This window comes from Ixodes scapularis, unplaced genomic scaffold, assembly GCF_016920785.2.
Source record: "Ixodes scapularis isolate PalLabHiFi unplaced genomic scaffold, ASM1692078v2 ptg004235l_1__unscaffolded, whole genome shotgun sequence".
NCBI classification, from domain to species: Eukaryota; Metazoa; Arthropoda; class Arachnida; order Ixodida; family Ixodidae; genus Ixodes; species Ixodes scapularis.
This window is the reverse complement of record NW_024610386.1, coordinates 1-24,826: the sequence shown is the minus strand read 5'-3', so window position 1 is coordinate 24,826 and position 24,826 is coordinate 1. Positions and strand designations below refer to the sequence as shown.

Here is a 24,826-nt window from a genome sequence, read left to right as displayed (position 1 = left end):
ATTCGACGGTAGTCGAATTTGACGATATGAAAAGTTCGAAAATTCGGAAACTTTCGAACCTCTCGAACCGCTTGATTCGATCATCGAAACTTCGATTCGGAAAAAGTTCGCGGCATCCCTAACCACGAATAATAATATTTTGTGAAGTGATGTGCACGAAATGGTATAGTTATTCTGTCATGTTCCCTGTGTTTGAGTTTGAGAACACTCGCTTGTGTTACGCCTTTTGTTTTGGACTGACCATTAGAAAAAAGTGCTATTGATGAAGCTATTAAGCAGTACCTTGTTCCGATGAAATGCATAACATCTAAACTGAAGATAGGGTTTCATTCGTCAGTTTCAATCTCCGAATTCCCCTCGTCAGATTTTCTTTGGCAGAAATAGGGAATTTCGGGCACTCGCTAGGGAAATTCTGACTTCCCGTGTTGCCGGCCCTGCCGCAGACCCTGGTGACGCCACTACCGACGGCGCCTTCTCATGGAAGCGCCATCCTGGCAGCAGCTAAAGAACTGTTCTCGTTACGTAGCACTGTGTGCAAGTTCCAGCAGGGGAGGCTCATGGCCGAGGTGGCTGCTGGACCGAGGACAAATTTTGCTTACAAGGCGGTCTTGGTTCTTCGCCTCATTTAGTACAAACAGCAAATGCTTACCGTTTCAATCATCCCGTCGCTGACTGTTTCCAGCCACCTATGCAGCTTCCTGTGAGGTATAGATTGCCCCAACCGGCAATATACCTGCTTTGTCTATGGCCAAGTGAGTGGCCTGCCCTCCTCGGGCTGTCCCATTGAGCGCTACGTCCTAAACAGAATTCCCTGTTTTCGAGGCTTGTTTCTCGTGAATTGCAGAGGGTGTTTTCCGGAGTTCATTCTTAGTAGAAAATTCGGGGCTTATTGGAATTTACAATCAGTAGATCGCCAATTCTCTGAAATTCAGAGTTCACGTTTACAGCATTTCCCATTTTAAGTGTTTCAAAACAAAATAAAGTGTGGACACAAACATGCCCCAAATTCATCAGAACTTGCCACTATCGAATGATATTTCTGCAGTTACATTTGGCATTAGTGCCATTGCCATTGGCAATACTAACTATCCCGCAACAAGTACGGCAAAGAAGTGTCGCCTCAATAACTGTCGATACCTTAAAGCAGTGGTTCTCAACCGTCGATGTTTCGCGGACCCCCTAGGAATCGGCGGAGATGATGGAGGACCCCGTTCGGGGTCAAGGGACGGGAAAGGTGTAGGTTACATAAAATAATGATTTAATAAATGGATATAACTAAGGGCTAGTGTGAAAAAGACTTCTCTTTTGGACATAAAGACTAAAAAACTGGCCCGAAAACTGAAACATTTCTTCTCGATCTGAAAAAAGACAACTTTTATTGCCAAGGCTTGACTTATGAGGCAGGGCTTCGCGGACCCCCATTTGAGAACCACTGCCTTAAAAGTAATTAAACTACTCGACGCGGTCACAGGGAAGCACGGAAGCTTCAGCTGCACTTTGCGTCCATTGAAATATAGGGGTTTCTAGCTTTCACCCTTATAAAAACATTACCCTTCCTTCTTCTAAGAAATAAAAACACTACCCTTCCTTCTTCTAAGAAGTACAAACAGTATGGATCAAGCTTGAAACCTCAACAATAGCTTTTGTCGTGAACCAGTGGTAGCACGACTCGTTGTCCTGAACAAACTTTGACGAGCTAAAGGCTAAACCTCCTTTTGTCAGTAGTCCGAGACTACTGACAAAAGGGGGCCCACCGACCCTGTGCTCTTATAAAATTCATTATATGCTTTTTATTTTGCTCTCGTGAGCTTGAGATTTGAAGTTTTTAGGATAAATCCGAGTTGACAAAAATTTTACCGGTCAGCGTTTTTCAAATTTCTTCCGATTTATACAAAAATGCGGAACCCTAGTGATGGAGCAGTTCTTCCACTCACACCAGGATAGCGCTCCCTCGAGATGAGACTTTATTCGCATGTTACGGGTAAGTTTGGTGAAACACCCAAGTATGCCTTTAGTTTTATTTGCTACAGATAGTTGTCTCCGAGTAAAGAAGCACTGAAAGAACTAAGTGTGACTTTTTCAGTGATGTGATTGGTCTAAGCCATTTTGGAGCACCTTTCGGAGCAGCCAAAACAGTGTTTTGGAGCAGCAAATGTACGTTTTGGTGCAGATATTCTTAGAAAAATAAAAATATTAGTTTTAAGTGCTGTACACATGAAGGGCACTTTGCGTTGTGTTGTGATGTTGACGTGTTGTGACGGTACTCGCTGCTTGTGTTTTTACTGCTGAGACATCCCACAAGTGTACAGTGCCGTAGGCATTGCCAAGCGATTCCGAAAAAAAAAAAAAAAAAACTGCTTGCCACCGTTTTACTGGTTCCCGACGTGCCAGATTTTTGTCATAAGTAAGCAAACGTAAAACAATGGATTGCAAGCATCTCAAACTGGTGCCTCTGTCGTGCAATCATGTTCGCATGCACGTCAGGGCAACTTCGGCAGGCTTGCAGTTGCGCGTGCTTTGTCGTGCGAGCAGAGACAACTTCTGTTCGATCAAAACCGAAACGATGCCATTACGCCCCTCGCCAACTGATTCCTAAAATTGTATAAAAAATGTAACTGTCGAGCATACCACAAAAAACAGCCCAGCGGCGTGCGCTTGCCAGGCCAACAAACAAAATTCAAGCAAACTATAAAAAAAAAAAAAAAAAGTACCTGGGCACATCAATGCGAGACATTGCGAGCCAGGCTCAAAAAGTTCTTGGAGCACTTTGTGCAATGACTGAACTGAAGACAAACAAGCGTGCTTTGCGGACTCAGCGTGCAGACATTGCCTTCTTTGCTTTAGCTCACTTCTCTTCACCAACTTTCTTTCGCGGCAGAATTTTCACGTACTGGGGTCCATCTCGAGAGAAAACCCATCGAGATACTTTGACACATCAGTCTTTGAGTTAAAGAGGGTTTCTTGTAGTAACGTATGATTTAAACAATAATAGGAATGTTGATTAACATGTGGCGATACTTAGTAATTTTAGGAAGCTCCATATCTGCAGCGACGTGGGGACGGCAACACCCGACGTCGCGCGACCACGGTGAGTGGAAAGCAGGGACCAAATATAGTTTTCCCACGGACGTTGCTTTCAGGAGCAAGTGCTTCAGCACACAAAGTAACTCCCACCACGCAAAAACATGGTTTCGTTTCACAGCATGATGGCATGGCTGGTACCTGGCATGCTAGCATCCGCACACACCTGCGTCTATCGTTAAAAAAAAAAAAAAAAGAAATAGATGCGAGACGAGATTTACGAGAAGATGAGAGTGTGAAACGCGAGACGGAGGGAAATTCATGCAAGACCGGAGGGACAATTGATCCAGGGAACTTTGTGCCGGGCAGTCGCTTGTGCCAAACGCACGCATGCTCAATTACGATACTCAGTTTAGTTCCGGTTCTGAAAGGCGACCGAAATTGGTTTTTTGGCACAGGCTTGGCGCAGATTACCCATATTTTGGCAAAATGTAGATAGATGTAGCAGGGTTGGCCCCTGGGCACAGTTTGGCGCAGCAATCGCATCACTGCTTTCTAGCTGGGCCAAACGATACGCAGAACTACAGGCGTGTACGGGAGGGAGGTATCTACATGAAAAGAAAACTTCTGGTGGCGCTGAGAGAGACTCCAGAGTGAGAAGCTAAGCCGATTAGCGGGACATCGGCAACTGCTCCTAGCCTCACTGCTCAATATCTTGGTGAAATGCAATATTCACAACATTAGCTAAGCGGACTGCATTGACCGTCCAGATGTGAATTTGTCCAGTATGGAGCAGTCTCACAATGTTCCAATATAGTAGTAAAATAAGGGGTGGAACTCATGAAATGTACTTGGGAGCAGCCACGGGAGCAGCTGAAACAGCTGTCTTGGAGCAGGTTCGGAGCAGCTAAAACTACATTCTGGAGCCAGGCTAGGAACAGTTCAGATCAGCTTTCACTGCACTTCAGCTTGTGTCTTAGACAAGCACGGGAGCAATTTCAATTGTGCTTAGCAGCACAGATGAACATAAATGGTTAGGGATTTAGGTAGATGGGATAACAGTGTAAAAGATGCGAAAACTTGAAACTTTGTGAGCCATAAAGAGAACCAAAAAGCAAGTACCATATGTTTCTGAAGATAGTGTCCTTGATAATTTCTGAGTGGCTTTCAGCTGCTAAAAATGCAAACCAGCACTGCTTATCGCACAGCCCACACGTGCTCGACATAGTAATTATATGTGCGAACTACGCAATGTGCGTAAGCAACGGACGTGTAGTTGCAGAGATAAACAGGGCAACAAATTTCGAGTTTATACTATTGTGCAACTCAATATCGAAGCAGCACACTATGATTAACGGAGTTATTGCCTTCGAAGCGATAAGCAGGAGCAAGGCTAAAGTACGCCGAGCAGATCCACCGCTCGCGTGAGAGCTGCTGGCTGGCAAGGTTTCGGATCAAACCGCATTTCAGTTCTATCAGATCACGATTTATCTTACGGGAATGCGGTTTCAACTTCTAACGATGAAGCACTAAAAGGAATCTTTTGCTCATTCGTTTTCAACTGTCTGACGTCCGGATCTCGGGCCGCAGAGCCTCAGGCAATCCGACGCTTAACGACTCGACCTCACCTCGGCCGACTTGCTTAACCGCTTACAGTTAAAGAATAACAATCCAGTCGCAAGTGGTGTAGCGCTTAGAATTCGACCCTTGAGTTTTTTCGCAAGCTTCCGACTTGGGATACACAGGGAGAAGAACAGAACAAAGGATTGCAAGATCGACCAACGCGCTCATTGTTGCCAATCGAGTCGATAGAAAGCGAAACCAAGACAAAACACAATTTTTTTGCGCACGTTTTGCGATTTGGTGCATAATGGCGCATGGTATTGGTTGTGGCGCAGTTTCCGCGACATGGCGCAGGATGGCGCAAACAAATGCGTCTGGCGCAAAATGGCGCAGTTGTTCCACCCCTGAAAATGTTGCAGGCTACGACTTGTGAAGCGGAGCTGTAAATTGGGGGCCAAGATGCACGTGAATGTAAAACTGGATACAGTTGAACCCGGATATATCGAATTCAAAGGGGATCGCAAAATAGTTTGATATATTGCAACAGTGAAACCCATTTAGAACGAACCCACATACAGCAAATTATTGTCTATGTCGAACTCGCGAAAAATTTAAATAAAAATGCACGTAAAATGTACTTTTTATAACAAACAACGTATTGGCTATATCAAACTTTTTCACCCCGGGAAGGCTTCCAGAAACATGCAAACAACACTCTTTTAGCCTGTCCCTTCCCCCCAAGAAGTAGGAAAGAAAGAAATTTCCAAACGCTCAAGGTTCAAACAAAATTAACCGAAGAGAAGCGATTCAGAAAAGAAAATAAGCTAAAAAAAAAAAAAAAAAACTCTGCACGCATGCAAACAAAAATTTCTACAGCGCGTTGTTACAAGGCGGAGGTGAAGAGACGAGAAAGAAAGCGAAGCTCTCGCCTTACAACGAACGCATCCTGGAAGTTCGTTGTAAATGGTTTGTGCTATTCGCAACTCCAACGCCCTATAGGTGGCGGGGCGGTAGTTCCAAGATGGCGGAAGAGACGGGGATAAATTCTCCAGGATAACCCGTGCGCCTGCTCGCTGACGCTGTTCAGTGCGCTAAAAATTATTTATTTGTCTACAAATGCGAAGCAGTTAGGGAGGGATCATATTACAGGTGACGGAGATGGCGACGCACGTTAGGGAAACGATTATGGTGTTATTTAGAAGTTGCAGAAACCTCAAAGGGCGAAGCTTTGTGGCGAGCGAGTGCGTTTTAGGCACCGGCCACGTTACTGTTTGTGACAGAATATTTTTGGCGGTGATGAAGATATGTTTGCGCTTTGCCTGGCTATTAGTGCTCTAAAAGGAGAGCCGCGAACGGTGACCGTCAAGCTTCGGAGGAGCAGCAATACACAGTATTGGTGTCTTCGCGTCACAGCCTCTCAAATCGCTGCTCACCGTCTCGGTTTTAGTGTATTGCAACACGTAATCAAACTGCTTTATGGTTATTAATAAAAATTTTATTACCGCAGGCTACCGTGCGGTGTAGCATTACAACTGCAAGCTCGCGCTGCGCCTTTGAAGCACAATTTTCAGTGCGCGCAAGAAGCGTTGCCGTGCTCGTAACTCTAAAAAAAGATGTTGTACTTCCTACATTCCTTGTCACATATACGACACCTCAAAACTTCAGTTCGCCGTGCAGCCCATTGACGTCAAACTGACGGCCCCAACTTTTACGAGAGGCTTGATGACGGCGCATTATAAGATATTAAACAACTAAAGTACGCATCAAAGAGTACCGAAAAAACAGAACAAAAAACACCGCGGTTTTGCAAGAGGGCCAAGAAAACCCCGATTACTTTTTTTTTTTTTTTTTACAGTCATTTACACTTACTTAAGCTATTTTAATAAGTCGCACAACTCGGCTATTAAGCAGCTCGTGAAAGTTGGTAGCGCCGGTTGAACGTCGATCAGTGCGCTGTACATCCAACTGAAGTTTAGGGGTGTCGTACGCCATGCTAAAACTGCCTATTAAAATAATCGGCGTGTTTAGAAATTTTATTTATTTATTGCTCTATAAAAAATATATTAATATACCACACATTTGTTGTACCGTGTTATTTGCAACATTGCGGTCCCTCTGGCTAAAACTGAGCGTTCTAAGCTCTCGTCACAAACGGCTGGCTAACACAGACGCGCTTTAAATGCTTCGAGAATCTTTATTTGCTCTGTAATTACCTGAAAACAAGTACGGGCATTCTGTCTTTTTAAAGTGCTTGGAATAAATGGTCATGTTCCTTGTAACGGCCTTAAAACGTGAACGCATTCCCGATTTGTATTGTTCGACATACCGTTGGGCGACGAGCTTTCTTTTACTTATGGCAAACAATAGACTTTCCGTAGACCGTACTATAGAGTTCTTCATTATCAGCGGGAGCGTTCTCCGTCACGTTGAGCACGTATTGAGCTGGCGGCCATGCACAAGACCAGAAATCCGCAGCGTATGCGATACACGAAAAGTCCCTAATAAAATTAGACCTCCCGGTCCTTTGTCAAGGCTGTTGCAAGGCGGAGCACAAGAATTCCTATTTTAACGCGCTCACTTTTTTCGTTACAACGGCTTCACGCATCAGGCCGACAATCCCTGCCACCGTTTCCGCGCCGCCGTCGCCGCTGCCGTCCCCGCTCCTCTGGTTCTCCGTTCGTCCGCGGGAGGGCGAGCGGCGCGCTGGAGTTGCGAATATCGAACTACTTGCTATATCGAACTGATCGTAGCGTTTCCTGCTGTTCGTTATAAACGGGTTTGACTCTAATTTGATATACAAAAATATGTTAAATTAAGCTCGAGTTGATATTTCCGCACGTCGCTGCTAAAACCGAAGGCCACGACAAACAGGACCTTACCAAATAAAGCCTCTAAGAGCCCTAAATAGAGCAAAGCTTAGCGCCAGGCTACGACCTCCACACATCACCCCAACAAAACACGAAAATATTAAAAAAAAAAATGAAAGAATGGAAAAAGCGAGGCACATAAATAAAAACTCTCGATCACCAGAATAAAGTTAAGCAAGCAACAAAAAAGAAACCTCACTAAATCCTGGCAACAAAAAACAAAAGGCAAAAAACAAAAGGCAATGCAATAACTGTCAATGAAAAAGATAAACAAAGGTAAGGTGTCCAAAGTGTGATTGCTCAACAGTTGTTGTGGACAAAGGACACAGAGACTTTTTTTTGCTTATTTTATTTTGGGGCTAAGGTTACTGGGCCACAGCAGTGTTCGGGGAAAAAGTGCTTAGTTGTATGTTGGTATTATGTATCACTTGCCAGAAATGAAAGTATCTGGGATCGAAAATACATATTTAGAATATCTTTTTTTACCACCGTTTAGGTGGTAAAAAAGGATGCGACTATCCTTTTTTTATTCTTTATCTGTTGATAAAAGCTACTTTTATCAAATACACCATGGCAACGTGATCGTCAGCTCCTGCAAAGAGGCTTTTTTTCATTTGCTTTGCTTGCAGCACGGCCGCATCGCGTGGCACTTTCAGACCAGCAGCGCGATCAGATGTTGTTACCTAAACCTTCAAGTAAAGGTAACATCTGAATAAAAAAGATTAGCGAGATGTTTTGCATAATCAACACTTTCAGTTTTCTTAGTTTTGTTGTTTTTCCTCTAGCTTTTAAAGCAAGAAAGTTCAACTTCATACGTCTGTTAAACACAAGTGCTGGGGAAGTAACTGTTCGGCTTTCTTAAGCGCACGGAACTTGAACCTTTCAGCGCAGGACAAAGGCAGAGGCAACCCAGTAAATACAGCAGTAACAAACAAAGAGCATCAGAAAAAGTTCCTAGTTTATTCGTGTGTAAAGTCAAGTACCCAGAGACCGGTTCGCACAGAGAACACCAGTTAAAACAAAATTGGCCACGCTGCTTATGGAAGTGATCGTTTAAGCATCGCCATGGCTTGAGCCCATTGCTAAAGTTCCAACGAAACCAGCTGCGCCGTAAGTGGAGGGAGCCTAAAGGAATCCGTATGGCCGCATTCGTCCAAGCCCCCTCAAAAACAGTTTGCTTTATTGAATACACTAAATATTCCTGAAACCTCGCATAAATATTGTAACTTAGCTAATCATATTACAGTCGAACCCAAGTACTGTAAACGACTTATTTTTTGCGGGCTCAATATTTCGTGATTTGGGTCAAAGGTGAAGTTTTTTAATAATTCGCGGGTCCTAATTTTCGCAAAGGCCATGGGATCTCAATATAGATTCCAATGTGTTTACATTTTAACGGAATTGTTTGTGGGACCTATTTTTCGCGACTTTTAAGCGATTCGCGAAAATTGGGTCCTCGCGAAAATTAAGTTTACAATATATTGAAAACGGTTAATTCAGACTATCCTTTGTATGAAACTGTTTCTGAACAGACTAGTAGCTGCAATGAAAATGCATAGCAAAGTATGCGGCTACATCGACCGAAAACTGCATTATCTCAATAGATTGAACTGCCAAGAGCGTCATTTTGCTCTGCAAGCTGGCTCTTTTTTTAGGCATGGGCGAATAGAGGATTTTGGGTCCGAATCGAATTTGAAGCGAATAGTGATTTTGGCCGAATAATTTTGAATCGAATACTTCGAATAGTACAAGCAAAAATATCACAAGATACGTTTAAACCATAGTTTTATATTTGCCTTACTTGGTATTAGAAGTACTCTAATTGTTAATTTTTTAAGTGTATTGAGTCCGGGAGCACGAAATGGTCAGAAGCTAGCGCCACCTGGCCGGAAATCCAAGGTAGAGTAAGTCAAACCCGTTTATATCAAACTCGCAAAACAACGTGTACCAGTTCAATATAGCGGGTAATTCGATATAAGGTTTTAATGAATCTGACTGTCAAAAATTTACTTTCTGCTGAAATATTACACAATGTAGTCTTGCATCTTCTGCTGCTTTTTCTTTATTTATTGCATCTGCAATAACGATATTTTTCTACGCTATCGACGGACTCCAAAATGCTGAGGCCGCAGCCTTCTATACTCGCGTATTAGCGCCGAACTATGCCGACAGCACGGAGCACATCCGAGCAGGAGCACCTTCTCTTGCAGAGTGGCGTTTCGCTCTGCAAGTTGGCTTTTCCCTAAGGAAGGTGGCTGCGTTGGGGGAAGCCAACTAAGAAAACAAGCTGGCTTTTGTTTTGTGTTTTTTCTCCCGGGCGGCCTTGTTAACCACTTGGAAGAAAAAAATAATATTCTGTTTTGCGGACGGATCGGGGAGAGGGAGCGTAGCGCACCCTCTCTCCGCAAAAGATCTTTTTTTCTTTTTTTTCCGGGCGGCCGACGCAGCCCTTCCCCCCTTCCCTTCCCTCCCCCCTCCCCTCCCCCCCCCCCCTTCCAAGAAAGCCAGCGTGCTTTGCAAGTTGGCTTTCCCCCAATGCGGTTGCTCTCGGTGGGGGAAAGCCAGCTTACAGAGCAAAGCGGCGCTCTTGGCAGTTCGATATATCGGTAGCGGCTGCTATTTTTGTTCGATGTAACTATAGTTTTTGCTATATATCAGGGGTGGCCAGGCTGACCCGGCCTAAGAGCCGCAAATCAAGCCACGAAACTTCTAAGAGCCGCGGGGGGGGGGGGGGGCAAACTTAAATTTTGTTTTTGAGTGTGACTGTACGTTTGGGGGCACAAGGCTATACGACTGTACATAGTACAGTCAGTACGTAGTACAGGCGGTACAAGGATGCCAAATCGTGAGCCGTGCTTTATTCTGAAATTCTTTCTTTTTTTCCTGGGGAAACGCGGAAAGGGGCGCGGGGGGGGGGTCCCTTACCAGGGATCCGCGAGCCGCACTTGAACCAGCAAAGAGCCGCATGCAGCTTGCGAGCCGCGGTTTGGCCGCCCCTGCTATATATTATCACTGTAACATAACTGTGCACAAAAATTGTTCGATATAAGGAATAATTCAATGTAAACGGGTTCAATATAGTCGGGATTGACTGTATTTAGAAAGGTTGAATCATTCTATATTGTCGAATACTTAAAGTCTGTTCGAAGTGAATGCGAATAGAATAGAATTCGATTGGCTATTCGTAATAACCGAATATTCACCCATCCCTACTTTTTTTACTTCCGGGCGGCCGCGTCGACCGCCCGGAGGAAAACCAAAAATTGTGGTGGCTTAGCTCGGCTATGCCAGGATATACGTAGCACGAGCTTATGCGCACAAAATGAGAGGCACCATCAAGCGGCTCCGGTGCAGCGTCAGGCTTGGCTACTGCGCAACGGAGGCGGACAGCTGGGCACGCAGCAGCACCAGTGCGTCTGCCGCGGCTATGACGTCACTCCTCTAGAATGTGCAGACCGGCAAGGTGCGCGCGGTGGCAGCGGAGAGCATGGCGGCGGTGTCTCCGGCGCACCAGCTGTGCGCCGTGCGACGTCACTGGTCCTCGCGCTTGCGCAGCACGGCTCTTTGGAAGCTACGCGAAACTGCTCAACCTTGGCCAAAGTAGCTCACGCTACAAAATTCTTTTTCGCGGAGAGATCGGGGAGAGGGTGAGCCGGTGGGCCTTAAAAACAAGAAACGACCACTCAACAGCCGCGTGGCGCATCCCTCATGACGTACAGACGCTCCTGTGAGAGTACACAACTTTTCTACATGTGGCGTCCATATTTGTTGTCAAATTCATTAGAACTTTTATATTGAATTACCCAATATATCGAACTGGTAGACGGGTTTTTGAGAGTTTGAGATAAACAGGTTTAACTGAACCAGCTTAATTAATATTGGTATTTCAGCGAAATATCCAGGTATCGAGTACCTGTATCAGACATAAATTCGGTTCTGTATCTTGCGTCGGTATCAGAAACACAATTTTTGAGGGAATCGGGTATCGGTATTTGAGACACTTTTTTTAAGTATAATGCCCAGCTTCGATTAACCCAGCACTTTGCTGATAACCAGTCTGGAACCTGACGGCTATGCTCCGTTTAACCTTACAATAGCCTGTCACGTGACCTTCAGTTGGCCTGCAGCTGCAAGTGGGATGCACAGACAAATGATACGCTCACAGAGCTGGATTGGTTCCGATGGCTAGTGTAGTTATGTGTGTGTGTCCGTGCGTGGTGTTTGTGTATATGTGTGTATTTATACATATATACACATATATATATACATACTGTCGAGACCGGTTATGACGAAGTGCAAAAGGGAATGGGAAATCGTGATCGCTTCACTGCGGCCGCTATTTTGTTATAACCGACTTCGTTATAACCGGTCTCGATTGTATGTATGTAGTATATAGTATATATATATATCAGGCATGTAGCCAGGATTTTGTTTCGGGGGGGGGGGGGGTTGCCTTTGACAAAATGCTGTATGAGGGGGAGGGGGGAGAGGAGGCCCCAGCAAAATGGGACTATTTCGGGAAGGGGCCCGGGCCCCATGGGCCTCCCCCCTGGCTACGTGCCCGATATATATGGTGTCCCCTGTGGTCTATGGTAAGGTGGAACGGGGTATTTGCTCTTTCTTGAGCAAGCTGAGACGTGGTGATGGCAGTGTGCAAAAAGCCCTTAAAGAAAAAAATGTATAAAAAAAAACTATATACGCGGACCGGAAGTGTGCTAGGGCTACCCAATAAACGGTGCCACTGAGTCTGTTGCCAAATAGAGAGCCAAATGGATCGGGGTCACATGGTTTACCGGCCGTGTTTGTACTGTGTTAAAAAAAAAACGAATAGAAGCACTCGCCTCTGTGTGGTGCAGGACCCTGACGAGTCCCAGGTCGACGAAGAACAGCTCCAGCTTAGCGGGGGATGGCCGGGACCGAATGAGGGCGCGTGCCCAGTCGCCCGCGATGCCCGGGAACGGGCAGCGGGCCACCGCGGCCTCCCCAGGCACTGGGTTGTTGAACTTCTTGGCGCTCTCCCCGGCCTTCTGCAGGCTCTCCAGCAAGGCGTCCAGGCCCTCGGGGAGGCAGCACCACACTTCCTTCGCAGAGGCCACCGAAACCACCTGCGGGTCGGCCAGAGACTCGTCCAAAGTGCTATGACAGCAGAGGTTAAGAATGAGAGTGGATCAATGGATTAGGATGCCTCAATGTCCTGTTTAGAATGAAGCCATCGTTTGTAGTACCCGATGCCAACAGCACATGCTCACAAAGAAAATTAACAAAAAATCGCCGAGAACAAAATGTTGCCGTAGCATGGTCAGCGCCACGAGCGCGTGCAGAGTCACACTCATTCATGCGATTTTTAACAAAAACTTTCAGCCTTTCCACTCTCGTGAAGAAGAAAGACCAGCGGAGCTGTACTATGTTGGGACGACCTCAAGGACGACTTTGAGGGCAACGTCTAAGACGAACTCGAGGACGACTTCTAGGACGACCTCAAGGACGACGTCTAGGATGGCCTCAAGGATTACTTCTAGGACAACCTCTCGAACGACGTATAGGATGACCTCAACGACGACATCTCGGACGACCTTGAGAACGACTTCTAAAATGACGCCTAGACAAATTCAGCCTTTCCACTCTGGTGTAAACCAAAGTGGAAAGGCTGGAAAGGTTGCTGCCGTCGCTTATAGATGGCGGTAGCTGTCCAGGGTTTTGTGTCGGGATTTATTCGTCCACGGATACAAAACTGGGGAAACTAGCCCTCCCCAACAGCTCCCTCCGCTGTAAAAAAGAAAAATGAGCGTTCGAAACAAGTGGCCAGATGTCATCAGCCCAAGCAAAGTGCACATGAAGGCACCATAGGATGGATGGACGGATACCACTGAACCTTTTTAATCTGGCAGCGGCTTGCGCCGCCTAGCAAAAGCCTCCGATTCCGGCAATTAACTGATCTCCAACTAAATTTTGATTTAATGAAGAAGGGCACAGAAACTCGTACCGCAGCCAAGCGCAAGTGTTCGTCTACAATTTTTGACAACCTAAAGTTACAATTCGTGTGACAATCATAGCCACATAGGAGGCGTCGCTGAATGCACTCGCACGCTGGCGCCGTCTATGGAATGGCCCTGGAACTGAGCTTCACTAGAGCGAACTTTCGCAGTACCTGCAAGATCAAATGTATGTGCAATCTACCACAAAATCCAGCAAGTACGCCCACCCAAAACGAAGAGATGTAAATGGTGAAAAACATAGGGTATGCTATCATTGAGGATGCAACAGCGTAACTTTACAAAACGCAGTGATAAAACATTGGGCCATCCCCTACAAACCACGTGAAGTGGGGACCGATGCCACGGATCGCGAACAAGTCAAATTTGCTATTCACGACCAAATAAAGATGCGGGGATTCGCCTACCAACTCTTGTGTCACGGTAAAAGATATCGTGAATTGCGGACGTAGCAGATTCACCTTTCACGCTGCGAAGAACATGTGGGACCCTGTCGTGGGAACCGATGCCGCAAATCGCAGATGCAGCAGATTTAAGCTTCAAAGTGCGGCAAACACGCGGGGAGAACTCGTGCGTCGCGGAAACCAATATCGCACGGCACAGATTGCATACAAATGCGCAAAACCGCCACAAACTCCCTCCTCACGCACATCGGTACCGGTATCGCATATTGTGCAGTGGATGAGACTCCCGTTGCAAATTGCGCGATGTCCGCAGGAATACTGGGGTGGGCGATGTTTTGAAATTTTCAAATTATACATATTTAGTCAGACAAATGGGATGGGCGATCCCTCGTACCGTACCGTCGTACCGTATGAGCCCTTACAGGATTTTACGGTACGAGAAACGGACGTTTGACACTTCCAAAAGCTCTTCGAGCCAACAAAGAGCCACACGCGTAAATAAACGGGCAATGTACAGGAATCTCGAGTGTGAGCCAGCCCATACCTGAGTTGCAGGTGCAGCTGTAACCACCTACAGGGTGGGAACAATAGGGACGTGTTTCGTTTGTCCCCAACACCTGGCTCGAGGGCTCCCCACCTTTGATGTCGGTTTGGTATCCTCAAAGGCAGGGGAGAGGTTCGCGAATATAAAAATCTGCGACGCCCAAGCGTCGCAAAGGACCAATACGCGCCGCGGATTTCAAGCGCCTTTGGGACGGCATCGGCGTTGCGCAATACTTCTGACATGGGCGAGGTCCCGTTCGCAGGCACAATCACCCTAAAGCCATGGTCACACCGCTAATACCTAACGTAAAAGACAGTAAGCAGATTGTCTGAGGCGCACCTCTCCCTTATACGACGCTCCTGTCAAAATGGTGTACAAAAACTGGCTGCAGAGACGTTTGAAGCACAGCACATACGTGTGAAGCGGACGTGCTTCAAACACGCACGATACACGTCTGCAGACGATCCTGTCATCGCGTCTGCTGCAAACACCGCACCTTTTGTGTCGTGAATGAGCAGTGTGACAAATGCCATCCATCCCACAAATGCCACCCGTTTGAGGGGGGGACACAGGCTCTGAAGACCGAAAAATCGCGAAAAGGTCGATTTTCAGAAAACCATATTTTGGGTAGTATATTTCATAAACTACCTTCTTCGTAATTACCAGCACCTAATACAATGTGGAAATATTTAAAAACAAATATTTCCGAGGGCTGGGTAGCGTCCGCGTGGCAGTCTAACACCAAAATCAACTCCAATTTTGCACGCATACCATTCCAGACGCCTTTGCCCGACGGCCACCATCTTGGTCTTGTTTTGGAGGTGAATTCTTTCTTTTCTTATCTGCCGGTTCCCAAAATGGCGTCGGCCATGCGGTTATGGTATGGTCGCCCTTCTTCCATGTTGCAATTGCAAGAACATGAGGGACAGAGCACGCTCTTGGTTGGTTGGGATGAGATTTCTTCGCTCGTGGAGCACCCTTCTCCTCTCTGTTCCGCCTGCTGTTGCCGCTCGCGTTGTCTGCTCTCGACAGTGGTCTGCTTGCTCGCGCTTTGTCAGCTCCCCTTCATTCTTTGCCATCTTTACGATCCTTTTCTGGACCTTCTTTGGTAGCGTGCCCGTCTATTTCAAGGTCGCACATGACGCGAGGTTCGAAGTATGAGACGGTGAGCGTATTTGGCACGCGGAAGCGACCCACGAGGTTACTGTGGATGGCAAAGCTGGAAGTTCCTGCACGGCGTGCCGTCAATTGTGATTGTGTCAACGTTTCTGGTGATGGATTTCCTGTGTCATCAGCTGTCGCCGAGGAAGAGTGCACCGCCCTGCTCACACGTGAAGTACCGAGCGTGTCAAACGCCGCAGTTCCTCTTGAGATCGTGGGTCCCCAGCGCTCGTCTTCCCCCTGCCACGACGAGTAGGAATGCGTCGTCTAGCATCCATATGTGGACAAGTTTCCTGACGCGCGAGGAGATAGAAGCAGAATCCAGACGTCGTGATATTGTTTGAGCAAAACTTGTGGAGCTATGCAAGCAGCTCAGAGGAAGTTGTAAACCATGCTGCCCGATCCCATGCATACTTGTGATACGAGCGAAGGTGCAAAGTTCTGCCTTGTTCAAATCGACGCTTTGAGCAACCTTCTCTGCAGCACAGTGTGTAAGTATTGCTTGGGAACTGGATGGACTGTCTTAGAAGGCACCAAACTTGAACTGGCAGCAAAACTCAAGGATGTATGCCCCCATTGCGGCATTCTTGCAAGTTCCTGGACTTTGTTACGCCAACGAGACTCGGGGGCCTTCGAAGTCAACGTCTGCTCCACCATGGCGATCAAGCAGATCGGAAAGGGGCAGACAGCTCTCAATGATTTTTGGGCAGCTATGAACGTCTCCCACAGAGGTTTCCACCACAAGACTTTCTGGGAGCACCTGAAAAAGACCTTCAGAGCAAGAAGACCTGTGTATGGACAAGTTTTATGCCAAGTCAGCAGTTGCTGTGAAGGCAGCCTGTCAGAAGATGGACCCGGGGTTGTTCAAGGATATCACTGCAGTGCACTACGGCACATGGCACAAGAGAGGGCACACATCTCACATCGGAGTTAGGTCAGTCATAAAATACCACACAGCCCTCATCTTGGACACCATAGTTTTGTCCGACCTGTGCCTTGGGGTGCCAAACAGGACCCAAGCCTGGAGATTGAGGGCATAACAGCTGGTGCATGCATCATGTCTGCCATAAGAAATCAGACGCCGAATCCGGGAGGGTGGAGGTCGAGGCAGGCCTGCGGAGACGGAGCGCTCTTCAAGCGCTCCGTCTCCAATCATGATTAGCAGTACACGGCCCTCGTCTCCAACAGGGACAGCAGGACCGTCTCTGCCCTTACAGAAGAGATTGGCTATGGGCTAGTCGCCATTGTGAAAGATGAGTGTTTGAACCAAGATGATGGGAACGACACTCTGCAACCTTGTCCAGAAGAGCCACAATCCTTTGAGCGTTAAGGGCAGGTTGATGAAGGCCCTCATCAACAAGCTCACTGACTACTATGGCTGGTCCCTCCGAAAAAACTCTAAGGCCGTGGCAGCGAAGCAGCGTGCTGCTATGGCCACCTACCATCATGTCACGTCGATTGACCAGGAGCCTCACCATGAACTCTGCCCGGAGGGAGCTAAATCATGGTGCCATCATAGAGTTGCCAAAGCAAAACGTGATCCACAGACCCAGCACAAGCACAAACTCCCAGACTATGTCGCTACAGCTATGATGCTCGTCTATCAAAGCCTGTCGCAGGTTTCTCTCCTTCAACCCTGCTTGGGAGCAAAGACTCAGAATGCATCCGAGTCTTTCACTCGGTTCTGTGGTCTTTGATGCCTAAGGAACAGCATGCATCGCTGATCGCTGCCGAAACTGCACTGTATGAAGCGGTGTTGCGGTTCAGCGCCAGCTGCTACAGGGCAACAGCAGAAATCTCGGCTGCAGTGGGACTCCAGTTGGTCCATCTAGCCTTCCAGCAAGCTGCCCAAAAAGATGCCCTATGCCTGCACAAGGCCAGCAAACAACATCAAGAAAAGTTGGATAGGCGGAACAAGAAGAAAGTGCTCAAGAACTATTCGAACTACTCTGCACGATCGTTCTCAAGCTGAAAATCTGTGTGCAACTTGTGCTAAAAATTTTCAACAAAGAAATTTAAAGAAAGGGCTCTGTTATTCCCAGGGGAACCTTCAGGGGTCACCATAACAAATTTTATACTGCCACTACCTTTTTCAAATTATCCAGGCCTGGGATAAGGAACGGATATGGATGATTTTGATAAATATTTAACTTGAGAAATAATATGCACAGCTCCATGAAACTTTGCAACTACCGCAGAGTTTCAAAAGAACACTCACCCAAAATGAAAAGATAAATGGTGAAAACCAGTTAACCATGAAAAGAAATCAGGTGGACCATCTTTGGGGATGCCAGAGCAAAAATTAATGATAAACACCCAGGCATTGGCTACAAACCATGTGACACGGGAACCGATACCGCAGATCGCGGACATCACACTTCGCGTTTTACGAGATAAACACGAGGGAATTTGCTACAAACTCCTGTTTAACGGGAAAGGACACTGCAGGTTGCGGATTCAGGAGATTCGCATTTCACGGTGCAAAGGACCCGCGGAAACCCGCAGAGAACTCCCATCTCACGGGAACGAATACCGCAAATCGTGGATGCCGCAGATTCAAGTTTTATGGCGCAATAAACACACCGGAACCTGCTACGAACATGCCAGTCATGGGAACCAATATTGCGTGCACAGATCGCAGACAAAAATGCAAGAATCCGCTTTAAACTCTCATGTTCCGGGAACAAATATTGCATATCGCAAAAGCAGCATATTCGTATTTCACGATGCAATACAGTCAAACCCACTTATAACGAACGTGATAGTTCCGCGAAAAGTGGTCGTTTTATCAGTAGTTTGTTATATCTGGACTTCCCTTTAAAACGTTATAAATAAGGAAAATGAAGCTGGTATTGGTAGTTTCACTCTGTCAGCTCTTTATTTAAAGAAACTGTTTGCAAGATTCTGACGGGTCCCAATTCTAACGCGATTGCAGATTTAGGTTTCCGATAAATAAAAAGTAAATTGCTGCCGATTCTACTGCACAAGTAAAATAATGAATATTGACCACATACCTCATAGAACAGATTTTATGAAACGCACTCCACCACAAAAATAAATGCCGAGCACTAGCCCCACGATGGTTCTTCACTGTCTACAGAGATAATTAATACTTGCTTTGGTCTAAAACCTTTTAAGTGCCGTGCTTCTTGCGCATGTACGAGTGCGCGGCCGTCGCTTCTGGCAGGGTCGTCTTTCAAACACCACTTTGCGAGCTTGTCGGGTGGCTGGGATCGCGAGCCACGCAGTGCTGCTCCGTTGTCATCTTTTTCCGCCAGCGTGATGCCCTTTCGTTTAAGTGAAGCCTCTTGGTGGATTTTTTTTTTTTTCCCCCATCTTAAAATGACAGACACGAGTCCGTAGACGCGCGAGAATGTGCATGATACCAAAATGGCGAACGTAAACAAACTGTAACAATGGCGATGGGGCTAGCCAACTTGTACAGAGCTTTGAGCTCTTCTTGAGCTGCATACAGTTTGCATAGAACTAACGCGAACAAACGAACGCAGCACGGCAGGAGAGTTGACCCTCGTCCTCTTCTCCTTCCCGCGCGCGCACAATGAGCAGACTACGCGACCCGAGAGGATGTTTTTGCTTTTGTGCTTTTGTTTTCTCCCCTGCCGGCGATGCTGTGAAAATGACCTTGAGCGTCTCGCGTTTTCGCCGCGCCCGAGATCTCTCTTAATCTTTTTTTTTTTTTTTTTCTTTCTTTTCTTTTTGTTTTTGTTTTTTGCGCGCGGGTTATTATTATTTTTTTTTCTCTCTTTCGAAAGCAGACTTTGTGTTCGTTGTAACAGCATGATGCTTTAAAAAACGGTCGTTTTATCTGGACCAATTTTAATGGGCAGGGCCTTGAATTCGTATATTTTCTGAAAGTTGGTCGTTATAACCGATAGGTCCTTACATGTGGGATCGTTATAAGTGGGTTTGACTGTATAAACGCAGGACCAACCTGTGTGAAATTGTGATTGCGTGCACAGATCGCGGACAAAAAACGCGGGAATCTGCTACAAGCTACGTCACAGGAACGGATACCGCAGATTGTGGATGCTTTGCATTTCATGGTGCAACATACACGCTCGAACAACTCGTGTGTTACGGGTGCCGAAACGCACACACCGATTGTGGACAAAATGCGGGCACCCGCTATGAACTCACTTGTCAGACGTGCCGGTACAGCGAATTGTGCAGTTGATCTGATTTCCGTCGGCCATCGCGTGACGTCCGATGGGAATCGAGGAGTAGGCAATGTTTTAAAATTTTTATATTATAGATATTTAGCCAGAAAAAACGGGATGGGCAATCTCTCGGGGCGGACATTCTCTCGGAACTTTAGGGTACTCTCATATCTGTGTTATAAACACACCCAAAATTTACAGGGTGTGTTTATAACACAGGCATAAGCGTAACCACAAAGTTTCATGGAGCTGTGCATATTATTTTCTTAAGTTAGAAATATTTACCAAAATCGTCCATATCCGTTCCTTATCCCAGGCCTGGAGAATTTGAAAAAGGCTGTAGCTGTATAAAGTTTGTTATGGTGACCCCTGGATAGGTTCCCCACGGCATAAGAGAGCCATTTTTTTAAATTTCCTCGTTGAAAAATTTTAGCACAACTTTGAATTTTATGTAGTCGATAAAAACTTGCATTGATCAAATTTAATTTTTTTATTATAATTTATAAACTTATAACACCGCTTTCTAAAAAAAGGGCTCTGGTATGCTCTCACAAAGCTGTATAGGAACAGAATAAAAAAAGACAGCACGAAAATCCATTGAGCAGTTCCCGACATATCGCTGGGACGAGCAGCCATGGCAGTGAAGAAACCCATTCTGAGAAAATAGCACTTGAAAGTTGCACACAGATCTTAGTCTTTAGAACGACCCTGCAGAGTAGTCCTAAGTGTTCTTGAGCACTTGCTTCTTGTTACGCCTATCCAACTTATCTTGATGTCGCTTGCTGGCCTGATGCCCTCCTTGAGCGTCAAAAAATGCATCCGCAATTGGGTGCTGGACGACGCGCTCCCACTCGTCGTGGCAGGCGGAAGACGAGCACTGGGACCTGTGATCTCGGGAGAAATCAGAGCAGTCGACACGCTCGGTACTCTACGCTAGGCAGGGCGATGCATTCTTCTTCGATGACAGCCGATGGCACAGGAAATCCATCACTGGAAGTGTTGACACAATCACCCTTGACGGCACGCTGCACAGAAACTTCCAGCTTCGCCATCTGTGGTAACCTCATGGGCTGCTTCCGCACGCCAAACGCGTGCACCGTCTCGTACTCTGAACGTCGCATCGTTTGCGACCCGGAAACAGATGGGCATGCTGCACGAAAATACTCAAAGGTCCATGAAACAATCGTAAAGATGGAACTGACAAAGCGAGAGCATGAGCAAGCAGACCACTGCCGAGAGCAGACGACGCGAGCGGCAACAGCAGAAGGAAGAGAGAGGAGGAGAGTTCTCTGCGAGCGGAGAAATTGCGTCATGGTTAATCGAGAGCACGCTCTATCCAATCACTTTCTCGCAATCGCAACATGGAAGAATGGCAACCACGCAGTAACCACGCAGCCAATGCTATTTTGGGGGCAGGAAAATAATAGAAAAAGAATTCCCCTTCAAAGCAAGACCAAGATGGCGTCTGCCATCCGAACGCGTCGGGAATGGTGAGAGCGTAGAGTTGGGGTTGATTCTGACGTTTGACCGTCACTTGGACGCTACCCAGCCTCGTAAATATTTGTTTTTAAATATTTCCTCCTTGTATTAGGTGCTGATAATTACAAACAAGGTAGTTTATGAGATATACAACCCAAAAACATGGTTTTCTAAAAATCAACTTTTTCGCATTCTTCTGGTTTTCAAAGTTGGCGTCCCCCCTTGAAACAAAGGAATGATGAATCCCCTCACCTTCACGTCGACAAACTGGCCCTGCTGGAAGGAGAACTCGGCGGGCGAGATGACGGCCCGCAGCTTGGACCCCAAGCTGGCCTCCGAGGCCGAGCCCCCTTCGTCTTTTGCGCGCACCGCTTTGGCGAGCCCCGCGGACACGAGCGCATCCACCAGGCTGACTTCCGACCTGCCCCCGGTGCGCTCTAGGTTGACCACGTGAACGCCGTCGCGCTGCGCCACCAGGCGGCACCACAGTGGCCCTACGAGTAAAGCCCTCCCCTCGTGTTAGAGCCACATCTCTTTTGGTCATCCATTCTTTCGTACAATTCATACGATTCTACGAGCCCCGTTTTTTAATTCCACCTTTATTTTATGAAATCCAAAAATTCCCACATCCTGAAACTTCATCGAAGTTTCAGGATGTGGGTTTTTTGAGTCGAGAAGAAAATGCAACAAATCCTTTCCTTTCACACTGTAAAGAGAGGTAAGGGCTCTACTTTGGTCCCACACATGATGTAGAAGCAGAATGTTCATGCAAATAACTTGCCAATTTTCAGACTTTCAAGCCCACCTCTTTAAACCCATAACAAAACAATAAAAAAAAATGCCCTAGTGCTTTTTTTTAAACAAGATGCAAAAAAAAAAAAAAAAAAAGAAACACTAGCAGACGGATGTTGTTGAATCTACCAAGTGTACGAAAACGAGACTTGCAAGGAAGTGTGGTTTGCACGTCAGGTCCTCACCTTCAAAGATGCTCTGCAGCGGGCCTCCTGCCTCTGCCGGGGGCCAGGGGGCTGCAGATCCTCCGGGGGGGTCCACCCCGCGCAGTCGGCAGCGGATCGCTTGGGCCGGCAGCTCCGCGAAGCGGGGCAGGAGCTGCGAATCGAGACGAGCATAAATTCCACCTTGACAACTAGTTAATCTGGTGAAAATATTTTACCACTGACATTCCTTAAACTTTAAAAGAAACCCATTAAGAGGGCGAGGTACCTCTATTCTCTATTTATTCATCCGTTTCAGACACCAGATGGCGCGCAGCTTGTCACGTGGTTGAACGTGAGACTTCTAAATGGCGCCAATATCGAAAAGTGAAAAGGTCCGCGTTATCCGCTGCGTGAAATAGATCCCCGAAACGTGTCGTGTGACGCTCCTCTCCAACAAAAAATGCCCCCCCCCCCCCCCCCCCCCCCCCCCCCCCGCACGCGTTTGGTATGTCTTGTCAGTCAGCTCAGTGTGCATTGCAGCGAACGTCAGTGATAAAACGAGCGGTGGCCGAGTCCGGCCTCTGCGCTGTGTGATGAAGTGGGTGGCACTCGTTTCTGTTCGGAGGTAGGAATATAAATGTCGGTCCCCTTTTTACGACGGTTGCTTGGGTTTTTATCTCAAGTGACAAACAGTACTGTCTTTTCGAAATCATACTTTGAGGCGAACGATTGAGTGTCAAGTTAGCATTTTATTTTTGGTCAGCACTACACGCTCAATGAAGACCTCGGGCGGCGATGTAAAAATATGTTACTCCCCAAAGTGTGTCCAAGGTGCACAGTGACAATTGGAAATGGTATTGAAGGCGCTCGACCGTCGGTTCGTAAAATACGTGCGTTAGATTCCCTTATTCAGTGTAATCATTTTTGCCAACGTATTTTATCTGTTTCGACAAATGACAAGGTCGAGTCTATTGATAACCTTAGGTAGAGTGAACGTACGGAGTGTCTGGGCTTTATATAAATTTGCTTCGTTTACGTGAATTAAAAACTGTTTTCTCTTTTCCCGTGCTCGGTGCTATGCAAAAATTGCTTAGATGTTATAGCAGTGATATTGTAGTGAGTGCGCAGGCGAGCTGGTGGAAATTAACCATTCTGATGTTAGCCTGAGACTGAGGCAGGAAAAGAGGAAGTTTCAAAGTAGAAGAAAAAGGAACAGTCGAGGATACGTCTCTAACACAGCTAAAGACAAGTTTATTTCGGTCACCCTCTTATATACACTCCACAATCTTCACCACAGAACCTTCGCGACCTCCAAAGCCAAAAGATAACAAAGAACTCATCTCTTTCCACCACAATAATCAAACGACCTTGACAATCCTACAAAGCCCCCCCCCCCCCCCCCCCCCCCCCCCGGCCTCACCAACACAACCTAGCTCCTCTCTCCCGGAAGACGATCGACCTTCGCGTACATAGCACACCCTCCTCCTCTCCTCCCTGGCCCACAATCCCGAAACAACCCGGCAACAAAAGATACCAATCCGCCTGATCCCAAACCAAAGACACAAAGGAGGAAACCACTTACACCCCTTTCACAATCAACAACCACTTAACAAAACTCTCAAATCCGCAAGAAGGTTTTTGCACTGCTGCTAAGCTGTAACGACACTTGACTAATGCAGTTGCCCATCGATTTCATTCTTATTGTTTCCTTTACAACCCTTTTGATGTCGTTTACTTCCCTGTGGATTATTTCTGTTTCGGACCAGCGTGGTATACAATTATTACATTCTTGAACATGTTTCGCTATTTCCGAATCAGTCGCGTTGTTTTTGACATTTCTTTTGTGTTCAGTCAATCTATCATTTATACACCTCGACGTTTGACCCACATACTTAAAACCACATTCCAGGGGAATTTCGTATACCACTCCATTATCACACGGAATAGACTTTTCTCGATGCATTTTTGTGCATTCCCTTACACTCTTGTGGAAGGGCGTGAGCTTACTAAATTTATAGTCGGAACTAAAAACCAGATCAACATCGAACTTTTTTGCACAAGCCTTCAAGTTGTGAGAAATTTTGTGATAGTACGGAATTACAGTAGTTCTATGCTTTGGCCTTTGCTTTGGTTCTGCTCTACATTTGTCTGCGAATTTTACGGATAACTGTTTCCCTACGAATTCATCCTGATAACCAGCACTGTTTAGCCTTCTCCACTGCCTTTTCACTGATTCAGCCAAGAAATGAGTACATGATCTGTCCATTGCATTTGTGATTAAAGACTTGACAATACCTGCTTTGACTGTTTTTGAATGGCAACTGTTTTTTGATAGCAGCGGTTTTACGTTTTCTTTTCCATATTCCCAACATAGCCCTTTTTCATTGTGAATCATAAGCTCTAAAAACTGCAGTTTACCATTCATGGGTCGTTCGACTGTAAACCTCAGTTCCGGGGCAGCCGATCTGGTCAATGCTTCCAGAGTGTCAGATAATCCCTCCCGAAAAGAACAGATCAAAATGTCATCGACATATCTTTTCACAAAACAGGATTCGGACGTCAGTTCTTGCAACTTATCAGATACAATGCAATCCAAAGAATTTAGGTAAATTTCCGCTAACGCCGGTGCTACACTCGACCCAATGCATACTCCCTCTTTCTGTAAATACTTTTTTCCT

General features: G+C 46.4%; 1 protein-coding gene across 1 annotated transcript in view; it reads right to left on the bottom strand.

Moving 5' to 3' along the window:
• The window catches only part of LOC121834707 (maternal protein tudor-like), a gene marked incomplete at its 5' end in the record, with an annotated part of 47,283 nt that extends 24,963 nt beyond the window's left edge, over positions 1-22,320 (bottom strand). Inside the window, 3 exon segments of the mRNA XM_042288441.1 lie at positions 12,293-12,556; positions 21,463-21,704; positions 22,188-22,320. Coding sequence (XP_042144375.1) covers positions 12,293-12,556; positions 21,463-21,704; positions 22,188-22,320 — 639 coding nt within the window.
• Positions 22,321-24,826: the final 2,506 nt, after the last annotated feature.